The sequence below is a fragment of the Heteronotia binoei genome, chromosome 2 (genome assembly GCF_032191835.1).
Source record: "Heteronotia binoei isolate CCM8104 ecotype False Entrance Well chromosome 2, APGP_CSIRO_Hbin_v1, whole genome shotgun sequence".
NCBI classification, from domain to species: Eukaryota; Metazoa; Chordata; class Lepidosauria; order Squamata; family Gekkonidae; genus Heteronotia; species Heteronotia binoei.
In genome coordinates this window covers 88,627,651-88,648,544 of record NC_083224.1, presented here as the reverse complement: position 1 = coordinate 88,648,544, position 20,894 = coordinate 88,627,651, and the positions used below count along the sequence as shown (strand labels likewise).

General features: G+C 39.1%; 1 protein-coding gene across 2 annotated transcripts in view; it reads left to right on the top strand.

Annotated features, from left to right (window-relative positions):
• Window positions 1-20,894, top strand: part of MAPK14 (mitogen-activated protein kinase 14) — a 45,657-nt gene that overhangs the window by 20,921 nt on the left and 3,842 nt on the right. Inside the window, exons 3-11 of one of the 2 annotated variants that reach the window (XM_060231543.1) lie at window positions 1,158-1,216; window positions 5,005-5,116; window positions 6,080-6,109; window positions 6,886-6,933; window positions 7,343-7,457; window positions 7,949-8,020; window positions 17,586-17,665; window positions 18,243-18,321; window positions 18,952-19,125. In XM_060231543.1, coding sequence (XP_060087526.1) covers window positions 1,158-1,216; window positions 5,005-5,116; window positions 6,080-6,109; window positions 6,886-6,933; window positions 7,343-7,457; window positions 7,949-8,020; window positions 17,586-17,665; window positions 18,243-18,321; window positions 18,952-19,125 — 769 coding nt within the window. Of the gene's footprint in view, window positions 1-1,157; window positions 1,217-5,004; window positions 5,117-6,079; window positions 6,110-6,885; window positions 6,934-7,342; window positions 7,458-7,948; window positions 8,021-14,544; window positions 14,625-17,585; window positions 17,666-18,242; window positions 18,322-18,951; window positions 19,126-20,894 lie in introns of both variants that reach the window. The other variant, XM_060231542.1, reaches the window with a different exon arrangement.

Below are 20,894 nucleotides of genomic sequence, written 5' to 3'. Positions count from 1 at the left end.
GATGTGATGGTATCGCTTTACTCTGCTCTGGTAAGACCTCGCCTGGAGTATTGTGTTCAGTTTTGGGCACCACATTTTAAGAAGGATATAGAAAAAGTGGAACGGGTCCAGAGGAGGGCGACGAAGATGGTGAGGGGTCTGGAGACCAAGTCCTATGAGGAAAGGTTGAAGGAGCTGGGGATGTTTAGCCTGGAGAGGAGGCGGCTGAGAGGTGATATAATCACCATCTTCAAGTACTTGAAGAGTTGTCATCTGAAGGATGGTGCTGAATTGTTTTCTGTGGCCCCAGAAGGTAGGACCAGAACCAGTGGGTTAAAATTAAATCAAAAGAGTTTCCGGTTCAACATTAGGAAGAACTTCTTGACCGTTAGAGCGATTCCTTAGTGGAACAGGCTTCCTCAGGAGGTGGTGGGATCTCCTTCCTTGGAGGTTTTTAAACAGAGGCTAGATGGCCATCTGATAGCAATGAAGATCCTGTGAATTTAGGGGGAAGTGTTTGTGAGTTCCCTGCATTGTGCAGGGGGTTGGACTAGATGACCCTGGAAGTCCTTTCCAACTCTGTGATTCTATGAATGGGCTAATAACTCCAGTCAACACTGTGCAATCATGCATTTGCAAGCTGACCTACCATCTGCTTCACTAGGGGCTCCAGATTATTGCCAGCAAGGTATGCTTTTCATTTCACCTTTGATTATCCCAGTGAAATGACTGCCTCACCTGTTGCTGCTGAATTCACAGAAATTTTCTTGAAATCAGCTGCTCTTAAGCATGCTTAACTTTACTTGGTGATGGGCAGAAATTTTAACGTGTCACTGTAACATCAATAAAAGGTGTTATTGAGTTACTTGATTTATATTTGATATTTGAAATATAAATAACTCTATCCTTTAAACAGAGATTGCCCGTAAAGAAAAGGTTTACGTTGAGACTATGCATGTTTCAAGGCTCCTTGATTTTCCTCCCCTGCTGCTCACCCCTGCCACTTTGGAAGAGTTCTGATTTGCTGGGTTTGTGTGGAGATCAGCACAAAGCCCTGCTCATGGGAGAATCATTTGTATACCTAATAAGTTTGCTTAATTGAGTTGAGAGAGAGCAGGTTAATAAACAAAATATGTGTGTGGGGGGGTTTCTCACTATTCTTTTTTTTAAAAAAACAGGTTATTGGACTTCTGGATGTATTTACACCTGCAAAGTCACTAGAGGAATTCAATGATGTGTAAGTAAAACTTAGAAACTGCACCACAAATGGTCTGACTACTTTCCAAAATAATCCAAATTTCATTTCTTGATACAGAGTTTGATAAGGCGAGTGTATTATATAGTCATATTAGAATTGAAGACTTTGCTTTAGTTACTATTGGCCAGTGATTGTAGACACGATAGTACACATAAGTGAAACCTTACCTCTTGTTGCACAAAATTGTAGTGAGATAAATTGTTATATTATATCATAGATAGATACACACACAAACGCACACTCCCTTTATTTAGATAGCTGCCTCAAAACATTTAGATATGTGGGTGGATGGATATGAGTTTGTGTTGTGCAAGTCGTTATTATTGAAAGGTAGTTAGGGCTGTGTCATACATTTGCTCAACATGAGAAAAGAAAATAATGCGTTGTTCTGCAAAAAAGTCACTTTATGCCTACATATTTTGGAAAACAATTCCCAAATTCTTTGTCTGCGCTTAACTGCAAATCTTCTGAACCAGTGCAACATTTTTTAAAAATGCAATTCTTTGAATAGTGACTAAATATAGATCTTAAAGACTAACCAGGTTAGTCTTTAAGGTGCTACTGGTAGGGCTGCCAACCCCACGGTCCAGGCGGGGAATCTCCCGCCTGGGAGGTTCTCAATCCACCGGCCCACATTGGCGCGCGCACGAATGTCCCCCGCTGGGGGATGAAGAGAACTTGGCAATCCTAGCTACTGGACTCATTTCTACTGCTACAGGCAGACTAACATGGCTACCCATCTTCATCTAAATATAGGATATCTTTTCACTGACATAACTCCCTAACTCTGAAATACTGTCAGCTGTTCTGCCACAGAATCCTCAGTCATAATTTTAAGTTGAAGATGAGTATTGTTGATGAGTATGTGTATTGTTACTTTTTTAAAAAAGATCTGTAAGCAAGGTTAGTGACCATAAGAGAAATACTGATCCCTTTAAATGGTCACAGAGGGGGACTTCATGTAATCTAGACTGAAGAAAGTAGTTTCATTGGATAGATTTTGGTTTGAACATGTAGTCAGTAGGTTTTTAGAGTCAGCTGCTAATGTTAGCAAAGAAACCAATAATGTTAATATTCCTGCTCTTCACATGAATTGTTCAGTCGGTTGGAATGACAGAGGTCTGATTTCATTAACCATTACTTGTATCAGAGCAGACTCAGATACTGGTGGTTGTGTCATGAGACTAGTGGATTATCAAATGGCAGCTGTCCTAAATAGCTGTGTTTAAAACCTGTTGAGCATGTGTGTAATAGCTTCAAAGTACATGTTGAGACAGGTTTCTTGTTTTAATAAGACTGTGTAGAAGTATTTTGTTAATAGATACTTAATGGTGCTGTACATTTCTTACACCCTGTACACACCTTCTTCCACTTTCCTACTTCTGTGGAAAGACTGAATCATTGAAGAGTATTACTGATTGAGGTCCTGTTGAATAGGAATGCAAATGCAATGAAACTGACTAACTTTTAAAGTCTCATGCTCCAAGGGCGTCCTATCAGAATATAAATTTTAAATAATTTCTGCTTTTCCCTAGGGCTGGTTCATGTAAGGCTCTGTCATTTTGATAGGGAGTGTACATCAGTTCCTATGCAAGTAGGTCCTTAGGCCCTCTTTGTACAATTCAGCTTGCATGAAAAAAGGTAGATGATATTCTTTGAATACAGTCTGATCATGTTGATCCACATTCAGGTTTCTACATATGGTGGATAAGGGTGCAAAGACAAAATGATGTTTGCCTACCCACCGGTATAGCCTAAAAACCAGGCCCCTATTTGAAACAGCCAAAGGATTGCCTTTCTTTCATTATCCATTTTCTACTGGATAATATTGCCTTTCTTTCATTATCCATCTGCGACCCACCAATCTACCTGTATGTAATTGCTGTCACTTAGCCCAAATCCATTGGATAAGTTGGAGCCAGTGTCATACAGTGGTTAGAGTGGGGTGTCAAATGTCTGGCCCATGGACCAGAACCAGCCCAACCAGGGCTTTAATCAGGCCCACGGGGCTCTTTTCTCCCCCCTCCTCCCCCTCCTGTCCTCACCCTTTGAAGCTCCAAGGCTGCCAGCATTCCCAGCTCCTTCTACCTTGTCTTTGCTGGCTGCAGAAGAAACCTCTTCTGGGCTTGCAAAGAAAATGCTGAATGGATTTTCCATTAAGGTCTCTGCACCCAGATAGATAGGACCCAGAAAGATTAATGGAAAATCTCTTCCGTTTTTTCCTTGCAACTTTGTACTGCAGTGTGTTTTAATTGAGAGAAACTGAAGTAGTTTCACTTTGCAGCCTTCCTATATGGCCAGCTGAAACTGTTGCTTCCTGGAATTGTGTTCTTGGAAATAAAGGGTTGGTGCTTTGATCCAGCTTGTCTCTGCTGAATGGACCTGAGTGTCATGTTCTGTGCAGCACCCTTTGATGTAAATCAAATTAAAAGTTAGCTGTCTTCAGCTAGGCAGATAACAGGTGACCTTCACTGTGTGGGTGAGGAATGCCTGTTGCTAGCCAGGGCAGAGAGATTACTTGTAACAATGTTACAAAGAATGTGAATATACAGACAGAGCCAAAGCAAAGGCATGAAAATGCAAGATACATGACAGTGCAGGTTACATTATATCATGGCAAGACTCAGATCTTGACACTGAGAATTGATGCCTGGTGAGTACTCTACCCTGGGAACCCACAGCCATGGGGGTATATTACACTGGAGAGCCATTGCCAATCTGAGTAGACCCTGGGGGGATGGGGGGAGAAGCTTGCAATGCCCAGCCATTTCATGTTTTTTTAAGTTCAGAGCATTTTATATTTTTAGTTTCTGCTGTGATCCTTGTGCTTTTTCTTGATTGCATTGCCAAATCTCACTAGTCTCCCACTTTTCCATTTTAAACAAAATATTGCAAGAGTTTAAGCGTGCTTGTATTTTAAGTTTAAAAAATCTTTAATTGTGTTTTTGTCCTTTTAAAAGTTTATATCTTCACTACCTGGTATTACATTTTATGACATGCATGGCCCAACCCCACAAAGTCCCATTTATGTCAGATCTGGCCCTCGTAACAAATGAGTTTGACTCCCCTGGGTTAGAGTATCGGATTAGGATCTGGGAGACCCAGGTTCAAATCCCCACTCTGCTGTGGAAGCGTGCTGGATGACTTTGGGCCAGTCACCCTTTCACCCTAACCTACCTTCACAGGGTTGTTGTGAGAATAAAGTGGAGGAAAGGAGAACAATCTCAGCTACTTTGGGTCCTCGTTGTAGAGGAAGGTGAGGTAGAAATGAAGTAAATAAAATTGTATATACGTACTTGTTATCTGGATTTATTTAAAAATAGAGTAAATCCTAAGTAGAAATATGCAGGGTTGTAGGCACAATACCCATACAATTTCAAAACACTGAACTACCAAATTTTAGATCATTTTATGCAATGAGTGCAGGTTGCATTGCACTGGGAATACAAGTCTTGTTGTAAACCTCTGAACTATTTATATACTTCATAATGCATTTAAGTAGATGGAAGACAGGTATTTATTAGTTCACAGACTCATCCCTTTGGATGACAAATGAAGTTGCAATGTTTTTTCCAAAATATTGTGTACTGTATATTACTTGCTGGCAGTGTACAGTAGTGATATAGCCTGTTTTTTTCTTCCAAGTACCTTGGTTTGCTTTCATTTTTGTTTATCACATTTTAGCCCAGCCTATCCTCTAAAAGGTTTCAGAGCTAGTGGCAAAGATGTGGGATATTATTTCACTTCTCTTAACTTTTGTTTTCTAGATACCTTGTAACCCATCTTATGGGAGCAGATCTGAACAATATTGTGAAATGTCAGAAGCTCACAGATGATCATGTACAATTTCTTATCTATCAAATTCTTCGTGGTTTGAAGGTATGTACATATTTCCCTTTAACTAGTAGCTCTTGCTACAAGACAAAATGGGAATTGTAATAAAAAATACCTTTCTTTCAGAGAGGATAATATGAATGGCTTATTCTTTCAGCTTTTGATGTGATAATCCATTTTTCCTGCAGAAAAAAAATCTAGAAGTGATACTAACATATTTAACATCAAACAAAAGTTTTGAATAAAATTGGCAAACTTTTTTTATCCTATTGGTTACTTTGATGGTCTGTGGGTTTAGAAACAATCCATCCTCACAGCTACTGGAAAGTCACCCCAGCCAACATAAAGTTGTTACTTTCTAGCTAGAAAGATGGAAACAATGTTCATGTGAAAACAAAGAGGCATGATTTCATTATTTTCATTCCTTTCAGTTTGGTCCTTTAAAGCATTTGATGAAAAAGTCTTGCTATATTTTTGCCTACCTAACTAAAATCTGCATCAGCCAGGCACATGGTGATCTGAAAGACAGGCTATCTCATCACAATATAGCATTTAAGACAACATCTACCATATACAGTGTTCACCCTGAAAATGTTCATTGGTGTATATTCTGTGTACTACTAGAAATCTTTGTCTTTAAAAAAATCTCAAATGTCACAGCACTTTTGGTTATGTTGGCTATTGTTTTTTTAGCTGTATTTCAAAGCATCATTAAAACTGCATTTTAGATTATTCTAAAAGGAAAAACCAGCTTTAGGGTGGCTCAAATGGTCATTTTCCGTGGGCATAAGGTACACAATTTTCATTTCCCACTGCAGACACTACTTTGCCGCTGTCCACAATGTTAAAGATGGTCCTGTTTCTCAGGACAGCATTTTGGGTAGGAGGGCAGGTTTTTGTTCCACTAGTGTAGTTCAATTAACAGTACTTTGGATCTGGCCTCGTTATAATGAAGTGATAAAAGGTGGTGCTCTCAACTAATTTTCAAAATATCTTTTTCTCTTGCAGTATATCCATTCAGCTGACATTATACACAGAGTAAGTATTCTTTGTCATAAAATTAATTTAAGTGCACGTTAAAGTTATCAGACAAGAGCAAAACAAGTGCAGAATTGACCTGAAAATTTTTGAGGTATTTATTGCAGTAAATTTTGGGGTTAAGGTATAGGAAAGGGAGCTGAGACTCAGGAGTGGCCAAATTTGCTTAATGTAAAAGCCACATATAATAAATTCGGATGTTTGAGAGCCACAAGACATGAACATCAGATGTTAGAGAGTGGAAGGGAGGAAGGAAGGAAAAGATGGGGAAGGTGGAAAGAAAGCAACTTTAACTTTGAATGCAATGCTCCACGCCACCAGTTGGCTTGACTTGCAGAAATGATTTAAAGAGAGAAATGCCTTCTCCAAGCTGGCTGATGGGGCAATGGGGGCTTCAGGAGCCACACAATGTGTATGAAAGAGCCACATGTGGCTCCCAAGCCGCAGTTTGGCCACCTGCTCTATATTGTTTTAGGTTCACTTTTTCACATTGGTGGCTGTACACATTTTTACATTCTTTTTTTATTAACATGTGGCTTCATAACATAACTGCTGTTTTATTTGTATGTATGTGGTATATTTTTGTGGGGTGATTTTTAAACATGTGGTACTCTTGCATAATTTTGCTATGGGCTGCTGAAAAATCCAGAAAGTTGTGGATTGTCATGAAATCATTTTAAAATACAAGGAATGCGTGTTGGTAGTATTAACAGTAAACGTCAAAATAGATAAGGAATATTAGTGTAATAATGCTATTTTTTCTTTTTCTTTTTTAGGATTTAAAACCTAGTAACCTAGCTGTGAATGAGGACTGTGAACTAAAGGTAGTTACAGATTAGCATGCAAGTTGTGGCTTGTGGTTAACCTAGTGATTGTTCCTCTTCATGTAGGCCCAAACCTAAATAATTTACTAAGAAAATCTTTGTAAGAGCCACGTCCACCCATGTTGATAATTTTCTGAATGTGCAGGTCTTGATATTCTTCCAGATATTTAAAGTACCAATTGTATATTTTTGGAGTTTTGTACAGTGGGACTGCTCTTGTCTGAAGTTGGGCACACAGGGACTTGGCACCTTAAGGTTGGCAAGCCTGGTTTTACCATATCTGTTTCTTGAACTGTTCTGTGGTTTTTGCTTACATCCAGTTATAGAGCTTCCCAGCTGTAGTTGTTCAAATGAAAAGTTTGATCTTTTTCAATTGTATAACAGAGTGGCTGTCTGTGTTATTGTACAGATTCTGGATTTTGGGTTGGCTCGACATACAGATGATGAGATGACAGGGTATGTAGCAACGAGGTGGTACAGAGCTCCTGAGATCATGCTGAACTGGATGCATTACAATCAAACAGGTATTGTTTCACTAACCTTCCCATAGAGGTTTCTTGGATCCTGTGCAACAGTTCCATGGGTGGAAAGATTTCAACATTTGGAGAGTGATTTTCTTGCCTTTCTCCTCCTATTGCAACCCCAAATGCCCAGGGGGATAGGGGACACCCTAGGAGAGCATTTGGGGATACAGCTGGAGGAGAGTGGGTGTGAGAGAGTCTCTGTTTGTGGGCAGAAATCCTTCCATCCACAAAAATGCTGCACTGAAAATATCCCCTACTACAGAATGTTCAATTCTTAAAGAATTATTGCAAGATGTTATTCCTTTGAAAATAGTCACAGCTATTCTGCATCTGAACTTAACCCATCACAGGGTCTAGAATGTACAAATGTACTTACATAAAAGTACTTTTTGGTTGGACTGCTATTAAATTTTCTTTTAATCATCAGAATACTGGAACAATGTTATGTGGCTGTAGAAAATCATTGGCTTCTAACTCCTTTTTTTCCTTAGTTGATATTTGGTCAGTTGGGTGTATTATGGCTGAGCTGTTGACTGGAAGAACACTGTTCCCTGGTACAGACCGTATCCTTTAAAATCATGTAAGATTATACTAATGTGGTTCGACATAGTACACTGTAACATATTGCACCAGGAATGTTTTATGAACTATTTTTCAGATCCAGTGCCTAAGCCCTTTTCTAGTTCTGATGAACTTTATGTGCATATGAGTGCAATCCCATTCTTGTCAATATATGTAGTAGTAAGAACTGCTGGATTTGTGCAACAGTTAAAATGCAATACTAAGGCAATTTTTTAAAGAAAAAGATAAGTGACTCAGTTTATCTGTAAAGAGAGAGAAGAGATCATTGTAATAATTTGATCAGGAGTAGGGATGAACACAAACCAGGACAATGGAGGTTCGTCATGAGGTCCACAAACCAGGACAAACCTCCCCTGCTTGGGTTCATGGATCTTCCTTCCATCCTTTGTGCTGATGGTGACTCCCCAAGGCCAGCAGAATGGAAATGTGTGGGAGGAGATCTTCCAAAACCCATTTATATTGACTATGTGGGAGGAGGATCTTCCACAACTCATTTAAAGGAAATTCACCACTTGGCCTCCACTCCCACATGGCTCCCTCTTGCAAAACTCATTTAAAGGGAATGTTCCCTTTAAATAAGTTTTGTGAAGCTGGCGCCACATGGGAGTGGAGACCAGGCGGCCCCTCCATTCCCTTACAGCACTCACTTGCAAAAGCCATTTAAAGGGAACTCTTGGAAGCAGCAGGAAAGCAAGAAGGATCTCTGAAATGCCTTGTATCTATTTCAGCCTGTTAGGTTCATTAGCCCAAGCTTCCAAAACCACGTTGACAGTCCTGGGAAGTTTGTATAGAGATGAGCACAAATCGAGGCTCACAAACTGGGCCTGGTTTATTATGAATTTTGGTTCCTGATTTGGTTCATGCCCATCCCTAATCAGGAGTTCTTAAGATAAACATTCTGCTTTGTTCATGCAGATACTTACACGTTGTGATACTCCTCTCTAATGCTCACTTGCTCTACAAACTTTATTTGGAATTGGGCTTATCAAAATGATCTCTTCCAAAAATATCAGAAAATAGCTCTGTCTACTGGATTCTGCTTTTTCAGTTATATCAGAAGTGCAACAGGATTGGAGCCCTAACCCCCAGCCATTGCCTGTGAGCTTCCCACATACCAAGCCTGATTGTGATGGCTGGGACAAGGATATCATGGGCCCTGGGTAAACTATGCTTCCCCAGGTCAAGGGTGCATGAGATGCTACAGAAGCAGTGCATCAGGCACCTGGTAGGGAGTTCTTCCTGTTGCCTTTGTGGCAAACAGGTGAGGGTGTGGGAGACAGGGAAAACTTTGTCCACATGAGCCAGAGAAGAGCACTTTGGTCCTAATGCTTACTTCAGAATCACCAAGATTTGTGTTTAGAAGCAAGAAATTACAAATTTCAGTAAAATCACAGGTTTTATGGAATCAGCTTAGTCTTCTGAAGCAGTAAAACAATCTATTTTGTTTCCTAGCACAATTAAAAGCTGCTTCTTGATCAGACTATAACAGAGCAATCCTATTCAAAATGAAATCCATTAACTTCAAAGCCCATTAACTTCAGTGGACTTAGAAAGGTGTAACTTTGCTTTGGATTGCTCTATAAGTTGCCTAAGTTTTAAATACATTTTGGAAGAAAAAGCTAAATACTACTGGAGTCACTTCTCCAACTTCAGTTGAGGCTAGTCTTAGTTTTTACACAGATATTTAGATTTTCTAAATAAATTGTGCAGTCTCTTCTTAAATGTATCCTAGTGTTTTGCTTACCTCACTTTCCAAATGCAGAGAAGATGGAAAGAAGTCATTTATAGCTATATCCTGGAATTTTCCTTTTCCTTTTCTCCTAGTTAGATTTCTTCCTTTTTGTTAACGTCTTCTTTTCTAATGTCTTTGCAGCAGGTTTTGTCCATTTTTACCTGAAGCATGTGAAGAAATAATTATCTTTCCATGCAGAGAAAAACAGGCATATTTCCTATTCAAGTTGGATTTCACTGTCATTTTTATTGTGCAGATAATTGTATTTCTTTCTTCTCTGCTACATGTTTCTTCTCTTTGTGTTCCTAAGTAAAGATAAGTGTTCTTTTCACAAATATTAAGGACTCCGTATAGAGTGATCTGTTCAAAGCTGGTGTGGAAGGAAGTGGTACTAAATCGTAAGACTGCTTTGTATTTAAATAGAGTAGTAGAACCATGCAGTCAAATACTAATATGGCCTTGTCTTGAACTACACTGGCAAAGGTGCTTGATCCTCTGTGGCTTCCTGGAGTCCAATAAAAATAAGGGGATTTCTTGATAATTCCTATGACTTTAGTTACTGAAAATCAATTGTGTCCAAGGCAAAATTTGTATTTCACATGCAATGTTAATTAATTTCACTTCCAAAATTGTTTCATATGTTTCGAAAGTGTAAATGAAAATGTTGGGTGAGGACAAAAGTTTAATTAAACAAATAGAAGCTTACTTGAGTGGAAGCGTGTGTAATCCAATATAGTAACTACTAAGAAAATGACAAATTTCTTTTCTCCCAATGTGTTGTAGGTTGTGGTGGTCTCTGGTCTTGTGACTTAGGTGGAAAAGCATGGGAACAATAATCTTTGTTTCTTAGGTCTTGATTAATCTATTGGAGGGGAACTTCTGTCTTAAACTTTTTTTACAACATTAGTATAACAAACTGAAGTAACAAGTTCAAGAACTGTGGTGAAGAATTAGTACTGTTCACAATGTTCTAAGTCAGAGAGGCTTGTTTTAAATACAACAATAATCCTTTCAGAACAAAATGTTCTCCTGATACTACTTTCCATATATACCCACTTGAACCTTGCATCTGGTTTTAACATTATCTGAATACACTGCTGAGGCTTTTGCTGTGCTTGCTGCAAAGGGTCGAGGGAAGGATGCAACCTCTCCCCCCTCTATAGAATCACTGGGATTTGCCAGTCTATCATGATTTTCCTCTGAGATCTGCATGCTTTTCTTTCCATGCTCTTCCCTTTGAATTTTCTTTTGCTTTATGTGCTTGCTTCCAATATCTTTAGTTTGCTTAAGCTATTTGCCGTTGGCATATTCGCTACGGTGAGCATTCTGTTAGCATTGATAGACTTAATGTTAGATGTAAAACCCTTGTTCTAGCTTGCAGGTATATTTCAGTTCACTCAGTGTGCTGGTCAGGTGCTGATCTACATGAGGAGTTATGACATCCAGTGGCTTCTACAGGTTCTCTAGAAATAGAGTTTGTAGCTCTAGTGAAATAAAGTGACTTATATGCCTACATTTGCAGAGTAGACACACATTAAGAGAGGAAAGTGCTTGGACAGCATATGTTTCTGTTTTTGCACTCAAATATGTTTCATCTTACTTTATCTATCAAATAATGTCAGCCAGAAGGTGGCTGTTTTTAGCAGCAGCCTGGTCAAAGCAAGACAACATTTTTGAACACTCTGGTTGCCTGAATGTGTTGTGTTTTGAGATATTGGTTCAGGGCTTTGGTTATCTTTGAAATGTAAATTATATAACTGTGTTAGTAGTTATATCCTTTGGATGAAATACAGATTTGAACTGGATACCTTCTTTTAAAGGTGAGTTGATGCAATCCACAGATTAGAAACTGGATTTGGGGAGAAACTAGATTTAAATTCAATCCAGTTTTCAATTCACTAAGCAGCTTTTGGCAATTTGCTGATGAAAGGCAAGACTCCGTATTAAATAAACAATTGACCATATAATAAATCTTAGCCTTATGTTCACTAAATATTAAGCAGAATACCATATTGTTGCACTGTCATTACTGTATCTTAATATTTATTATCATGTGAACAAGTTTCTCTTTGAAAACAGTGTGATGAGATTGGCTGTTAATCTCCATGAAGTATTCTTTGAATTAATAGCATAATCCTAACTATGCTGATTTGAAAGCAATGCTTATTGATTTAATTGGGATTTGCTTGTAAATATTTGTAGAGTTGCAGGCTTTGTATCTAGAGACTAAAACTGGAGGCTTGCTTAATGTTCTTGAGAAACACTTACTATATAGAGGAGAATATGAAGATATTAGCTGGAGGGTCTGTGTCAAATTAAGCGAGCTTTTCTCAACACTAGCAGTTAATTTAAATAGTTTACCCTTACTTTTACATTAGCAAGGTACTATTATCAAGGTATATAAAATACCATTGATGATTCCATATTATAATCCCATAATCGGCCTGTGAGGAACCAATCAGGGTCAGTTTGGGAGGGTGACCACTATAAATTTTTTTTCTTTCACCTCCCCTTAGGCACACACACTGAAAAACCCTGTCAGAAATAAAAAACTAGGCACCAGACGTTTTAAAATCAAAAACCAAATAATATTTATTGGATCACAAAAGGCAAGGGAGGGAGTGAAATAATATTCATTATGCTATTTAAAAGGCAAATTAATAGGCAGGCAAAACTTCAAAATAAACAATCTCTAAACTTCAGAGATTTGTCAGGCTGAAGTACTATTGAACTAACACGCAGGCAGGCTTTAGAAAATATATATAACTTTGAACTGACAAGCTGTGCCTTCTTGGCACTAGGAACACTAGGCAGAGATGAAATAGCCCTAAGCTCAGGCTTCTTCAAATCATAAAAATAATAAACTATCTTTGCCATACACACTGAGGACGTATAACTTATGCCAGATCAGTATCCTTTCACACTAGCATTCAGGATTCACAGCTTTTGAGTGCACTTCTAGCCTCTCAGTCCTTTGTGTCCCAACCAGCTAGAACCCTAGTCTGACTCTTGGGATTCCCTCCTAGTCATAAGAATCCAGTCCTAGTATCTCTGTGTTAGAGTGTTCTCATTTGAATCAGGAGTCTGCCCTGATGTGCTGACAGATTCCCTCAGAGTTTTCCCTCACAGAAGGTGCCTCGCTTTTGCCCCCTTCTGACCAGTAACTCTCTCACAGACAGAAACTGTTCTGTCTCCCCAAGGAACTTAGCCTATAGGCTGTCTCAGCTCCTTTCCAGTTGCTTTCACAACTGACCAACTTCAGTTCTCTTACTGAACTCCACAATTCCCAGACTGAACTGAACAGTACCAGTCCTAAAGCTCAACTCTGAGGTGTTTTTTCAGCTTCAAGCCTCTAGCATTTCGATACATTGGTAAACTTGGTTACAGCCCAGCCAATCATTGCAAGCTGTCTTCAGCTACTCAGGCTAACTGCCTGAGTCCATTACAGGGCCATTTTTGACAAATTGATTGAATCTACCTGTTTCTTGTTGATTTTGACTTGAAGTCAAGCAGGGAACTAGACAATCTCCAAGATCAAGGAGAGAAGGCCCCCCCACCCCCATTTTCTAATCAGTTGCTAACATTCCTCATGGTGAAGGGGGGATAGCCTAGTCCCAGTTTGAACCTGTGAAGCAACCCAAATTAGGAAATAATACATGGACAGTCTGCTAATGGGTTTATAGCTGAGGTAGGGTGGCAGATATGTGCAGCAAATGAGTTGCAAGGTAGGTGTAGGGGAAAAAAGGAGATACAGCTTTCTTTTATTCTATGAATGTTATGACAAATGCTCAGATGAATTTACTGACATGAGCTCTCTGATGTAATTGGTAATATAACTAAAATTAGGAATGAGGGTAAACTGTTGTTTGTTGCTTGCAGTTATTAAGCATAGAAGTCTGAAATGCAGACAGCAGCAGCATATGTTCAGATTTTCCTCAAAGGTGCTGATTGTCTCAGGCTTTAAATATTCAGCAACAGTAACTCTTATGGTTCACTAGCACTTGTGCTTGCCAGTCTTTTGCTATCTTGCTTCTGTTACTAATTCTTAATCTTGCTAATCACTAGGAGCCTATAAATCTAAAGCCAACCTCGAGCCCTAATTGAGCAGATTGGGCAGTTTTGTGTTCTGCTTTGAAAATGTGCTTATTTGCCTGAATTGGAGGTTGTTGAGAAATGTGGGGGGAGGGAGAATGAGGTGAACTGAGTACTTGTATTGTCTCGAAAATATAGGTGATAGCACTAGGTAGAGCAATACAGCTAAGCCTTTTGACCACAGAGACTCAACCAAGCTCTCTTCAATAATCTTTTTGGTAGAACTTTGATTACATTGTTACTATGTTAAAGGACAAAATCAGGTTTGGAATATAAAAACAAAGATATTGAAGAAACAGCTGGCTTCCTTCAGGAAGTCATACTGTTCAGAATGGGATGTTATCTCTTCTTGTCTGTGATCAGTAAAATTACTCCTTGCAAAAGATCAGTGGGAATTCACCTTTCTGCTGTTACACTACTCATGTGAGTAATCATTTGCATGTGTTAGATATCTGTCATAGTTCTAGCTCTTGATGCTCCAGGCTTGATTGAGCATGTATTAATTTTTATTCAGAATTTTAAGCTGGTAGGTATATGTGGGATATATGCTTTTACACACAAGGTGTTCAAATCTTACCTACAGTTATTGTGATCAAGGTTGACCTTTTCCCCTTCCACTTTATTGGGCTGCTGCTATTCATTTTATTTGTCCCAGCATTTTCCTTTATCGTCCACCGTTAGATATTGATCAGTTGAAGCTCATTTTGAGACTCGTTGGAACCCCAGGCCCTGAACTTTTGAAGAAAATCTCTTCAGAGTCTGTGAGTTTATAACCTGATTGTAATGTCCTCCCTTCCGGAATTTTGTATGTTTTGCTTTTTGCTTTGCCATCTTGTAGACTGGCTCTATCTTGTTCCTCTTTAGTTCCCCCCCCCCTTTTTTTCAGTTTGTCCTCCTAGGCTCTTCTTGAATTTTCACTCTTCTTTTGTATTATTCACTGTGTAACTGGTTCCTCCCATCTTGCTTATTTTCCCCTTATGTGTCTGTAGGCTGTACTAAGCTTAGCTACTGTACACTGTTATTGTGCACTGTTGCTCACACATTGAGTAGATGTGCCCATGTCTGCTCTCTTGTTAATGAGAACATGCATTTCTTAGGGATGGGTTTTTTAGACTGTACTGAATGTTCTTCCAGGTCTGGCAGCCCAAAGAGACTCCCAGAAGGAAAAATTATATGTTTAGGAACTAGTATGACAACTGAGAGTCTCCTTCATAGAGACACAGTGAGCTTTAGTTGCTAATAGTGCATACAGTGTGTTTAGATCATAAAATCCACCTAGTGCTAAAAGTGCTGAATTGTGAAGGTGATCACCATGGAATCAGTAAAGAACCATATCCATTCTCCAAAAGCAGGATGGCTCAGCATTCAATGCCAAACGTACTTTGTCCTTCTACAGAGATGGATTTTGCTAGTATAAATTCTTTGATTAGAAACTGATTTAAAATCAAACTACAGTAAGGTGTGAGATTATTAGGCATAGTGTAGAGATTAAAACTTGTTCAGAAGTTAGAGCAGAGGTGACCTGAAATGAATTCTAATTCAGCATATTAGTACTCAGTATTTTCTGCAAATATTCAAAGTATGCTCTTGGGTCAGCATGTGAAAGTAAGTATCATCAACATGCCTTGTTGCTCTGACTTCCATGGAATGCTGAATATTGGGGAAATTGATGAGGGAACATTCCAGAGGTGCAAGGATTGCCACATGCAGAGCATGACCTTTTTCCATGGCTCCCAAGCAGCCCAACATGCCTCCTGAAATCCTATTACTGGAGGTCCTTCCCCCCCCCCCCCCGAACCAGATTTCAAGGGGGCATTTCCAGTATGATGCAGGATGGGAGAGCACTGAGAAAGTTGCACTTCAGGGGCAGAAATCCTTGCACCTGCAGAAAAGCACTAGTGGAACTAAGCATTTGTAATTCTTCAGGATATAATCAGCAGGTGGTTATGGCAGGGGTGGGGGATTGAATAGAAGCAGTTGTGGGGGGGCGGGAACTGACCCCTAAAAATTAAGATGGATTGGCAGTTTTCTATTCCTCATTATGTTCTTGGAAGACCTATTTTCTGTTTGGCTTGTGTATCAATTGTAGAAATAGCCTGAAATACTATTATCTTCTTAGCCATGGTGGTGGAAAGTGCCATCAAGCTGCAGCTGACTTAAGGTGACGTCTTAGGATTTTCCAGTTCCAGTGCCAAAAAATGCTCATGAGCATCCAGGCAAAAATTAATTTTGTATTTTGATTGAACTTCAAGGCTGTGATTATATAACAGACTACAGAAAGGGTGATTGTAGTGTTTTCAGGGCAAGAAATGAACAGAGGTAATTTGCCATTGCTTGCCTCTGTATAACAACCCTGGACTTTATTCTTCTTACACAAGAGATTGCTCCATACTTACACTTTATTATATTTTTCTGACCTGCATTTCGCTCCCATTCTATGTGTGCTTAGCAGCCATTCTTGATCCAGATACCATCCAGAAATTAAATGGCACTGTGCATTCAAAGCAGCCTGTCGTCTTAAGAGACTTCATAAAATCTCAAGATGAAATGGCAGATGAAGATTCAATTTAGCCTCCTACTAGTTATCTTTATAACATTATGATATGGGATATTGATCAGATACAGTCTTGACTAATTACAAATTAAATAGCAAAGGTGCATAAACAGTGGTGATTGAAATGTAGGATAATTATCAGGTGTGAAATGACTATGCTAAAGAGTGAGGAGTCTGAACATTAGACAATGATTTCAAAGTGGACCCTTCAGTTTGGATTGCATGTGTTTCAGAAACTGAATAATCTCCTTATATTACAAATGTGAGTCGATGAGATTAAAAAAAGACACATTTCTCCTTTGAAGACCATGTGTTCATTGCAGGGCTTCCAATGCAGTGGCACTTTTTAAAATGAGAACTTTTAAAGTGTAAGATTTTCTAGAGAAAATAGGTTATGATATACTAGCAGGGTAGGCTTTCTCCTTAAATAGGTTTAGTTGGATTCTGTTTACAGTTTCAACAAAAGCAGAGACAGCATATAGGTCAGTATCTGTTATCCTTGTCCTTCCTCATACATCAAAGTAAAGTATAGTCAGTTCTTTTCACCTGTATAAATAAATTTGTTAATATTGTGCTTTTTTTTTTGTTCATGCATGGTTTGCAGAAGCTTGGACTGCTTTAGTTGCCAGTAAAGTAGCTTTAATTTGGGTTTTGTGAATTAACAAATGAACTGTTTGTGCCTTGCCAATAATGTTGTAACACTGCATGTTGCTCTATTCATGTTTATGCCCAGCGAAGGAAAAGAAACATTTTGTATGCTGCAGTCTTAATATATTATCTTCTGCTGCAGAAGGGTGAAAGCTAAGTTTTGTAAGGTCAGATAGGAAGAGGATAAAATCATAGTTCTATCGCAACCTTATCAGTTGACTAACTGCCCTTCTTAAGGGGACTCTTGACTTTAAGTCAAAAGGCAGCAATATCCACACTAAGATAGCTAATTCATGATAACCAATGGGCTAGTATTTGGCTTTGATTATTTAATATTAACAGTGATTATTTAATATTAAACTGCTTTACTTCCTAGTCCACATTCCTGTGCTTAAAGGTGGTATGACACATGAAGCGCTTCCTGCCTGTTGTGTGCAGACTAGATGTCTTGTATGCAGTCTTGATTGTGTGTTTACACTGATATTGTAACATTAACAAAGCCCTTGACTAGGCACCTAAGATATTAACCAGCTTCAGCAGATCATGCGTCTGACGGGGACACCCCCTGCATATCTCATTAACAGGATGCCCAGCCATGAGGTGAGACCTGAGAAGGTGTGCATGATTGATCTGCACTCAGAATGTTCCTTTATTAGGAGAACTTTAGTCTAATTACAAAGTTTTAGGTAGGACAATTAACTTTACCTTTGTAATGTTGACCAGATTACCACAAAAAAACAAACCAACAACAAAAACACACACACACCAAAGAATGAATGAATTAAAGAGTACCAAATTTGAATGAAGTGGAACAAACTTACTGGACCTCGGTATTGTGTCAGTTCACATGTGATACTTTCAGCATGTTGCATTTGGTAAGACTTGTATTGAATTAGTGCTCAAAGATAAAAAGGCATCTGAATGCTATTGCTGTCCTACAGAAACTCATCCTTTATAGCACGCTTTACTGTGTAATGTATGATTCTCTTCCAGTTTTGCACAAGTCATAAAGACCAGAATTTAGCATGTGTTGCTAATAGAGTTAGTTACATGGGAGTGTTAAAACAAACTATTAGCTGATAGGGTCTTGCAGTAACAAAAGTAGATAAGTCCACAAAGACTTTTTTGCTTACTGGTTGGTAGGAGGTACTATTTAATATGTTTTATTTTCTCCCAGGCAAGAAACTACATACAGTCCTTATCTTACATGCCGAAGATGAATTTTGAAAATGTATTTATTGGTGCCAATCCACTGGGTAAGATTACAATAGGGGATATAACATGCATTTACTGAGTTAATGGTTCCTTTTGGGCAGCATGGAAGCCTAATGTTTTAAAGTAGTAGTGGGTTTTATTTTATTCATTTATTTATTGCCAGGAGGTGAAAATGATTCAGGCATTTCCTCTGAGACACTAAAAACGTTTCTATAACTGTTGCATATTTTTGCATCTTTCAGGGACTGATGGTGTTTCTAGATCTTGAAATTTAGTAGTATGAAATCACTATTATCTAAATTCTCGGTATCATTGAACAACTTGTCTCTAATGAACAGCTACTTGTTACAGATCTTGCTTCATTGAGAGCATATAGTTCAAGAAAGGGGAAACATTAATATATCTTAATTTCCTGTTTAAAGTAGAATACAGAGATTTCATTCTCTTCTATCAAGCACTCCTTACAGTACAGAAAGATGTCATATTGGGCATGTTTTGCCATTAGTACCCATTCCCAGCCATGGGTTGAAGTATTGCTTGGGAGAAAACCGTTGATTATTCCTCAAGAGACTGCAGGGAATAAATTATGATCTTCTATAGGTTTAAGTGGAGCTTTTAATAACTGACATACTTTAAACTTTCCTCCCCTCGCTTTCCTTGGGGTTGTGAAGCTGTAGACTTGCTGGAGAAGATGCTGGTGCTGGACACAGACAAACGAATCACTGCTGCTGAAGCGCTTGCCCATGCCTATTTTGCTCAGTATCATGACCCTGATGATGAGCCAGTTGCAGATCCTTATGACCAGTCCTTTGAAAGCAGAGAACTTGATATTGAGGAATGGAAAAGTAAGTTGCTGGAAGATTTTTTGTGACACTGCAATCCCAAGCAGAGTTGCACACTTCTAAGTCCATTGATTTCATTGGGTTTTAAAAGGTGCAACAGTGCTTTTGATTGCACTGTGAGCTGTGTGTCACCCACCATTATTCTCACTGTTCCTGTGGTCAGAACAATACCTGTCAGAAGATGAGGAATAATGTTGAATGCAAATCAGTAGCTTTTTCTTCTGCATAGACTAGGAAACAGCTAGTATAGTTTGGTAGTGTGTTGCCAACAAGAGCAATTCAGTCTTTTGCCAGCTGTGTCCAGTTTTTGTCCATTAATCTCCAGTGGATGACTGGGGGTAAAGCTTCACAAAAGCCCCCCTCTCTTATTTGATGTTTACCACAGCCTATTAGCAACTGCTTCGTTGTCATTTATTTAAACAGATAAATTTCAGGGGGTTGTAGTTACTATTATTTCAAAAATATTTTGGTTGCTGTAAAAATGTATTTGCTTCTTATTGAAAATCCACACCTATCATAGTAATCAATAGATTTTGATTCTGGGCATTGCCTAATTGAGGGGACTGGCAAATATTGTACATTGAAGGGATGGGTTAATATTTCTATGGAACTGAGTGAAAACCCTGTTACATGAAATACAATGAAATCTGGGAAGACACGGGGTTTTTTTAATCATTGTAAAATTGATATGTTATTCAGTAACTCTCCAAAATAGATGCTAAAATTATCAACCAGCACAATAGATAGATATGGCAAGAACTTCTCTAAAGTTTTTAAATCCATCAGCAGCCAAGAAGGTCAGAGCGCCTGCTCCGGCTGCAACGCCACTGAGGATGTTCTCTGCAACTGAGAACGAAACGTCTGGAAGGAAAACTTTCTCCAGTAGAACACGGCACTTGAGCCCGAAAGATTCTACAAACCCTAATAAGGCAAATTGTTGATAAGCTGTTTTTGAACTGTTGCACTGCTGTTCTGGTTTTCCAGAGCATCCCTGACAAGTATTTGTCCAGCTGCTGCTTAAAGACTGCCAGTGAGGGGGTCAATTGCACTGTTGAACAACTCTTACTGTTAAAAAGTTTTTCCTATGCCAGTCCTCTCCTCTGCTGCTAGCAGAAACAGCTCCCTGCTCTCCTCTAAGTGGCAGCCCTTCTAATACTTCAAAAGAGCAAGCATGTCTCCCCCTTCAACCTCCTCTTCTCCAGACTGAATATCCCCAAGTCCCTTAGCCTTTCCTCATTGGGCTTGCTCTCCATGGTTGCTCGGAAGTAATCTACAGTGAGCACTGTGGCACCTACTCTCTACACATGCACAGGATTGCAGTTTTCGTTTAAAGAAAAGAAGATATTGGATTTATATCCCACCCTTCACTCTGAATCTCAGGGTCTTAGAGCAGCTCACAATCTCCTTTATCTTCCTCCCCCACAACAGACACCCTGCGAGATAGGTGGGGCTGAGAGAAGCTCTCTCAGAAGCTGAAAGTGGAGGAGTGGGGAATCAAACCAGGTTCTCCCAGATAAGAGTCCATGCACTTAACCTCTACACCAAACTGACCCTCCTTTCTCACATCAGACTTCCTAGTTAATACAATTCAGACTATCCCTGAAGTTTCCAAAGGTAGCTGTGCTGGTCAATAGAATAACTAGATTCAAGCCCAGGAGCACCTTAGAGACCAACAAGATGTGGGGGAGGGAGAACAAGCTTTCCAGCATTAGAACTCCCTCGATTAGATAAAAGGAGCTTTGACTCTCAAAAATCTTGTTCTCTAAGGTGCT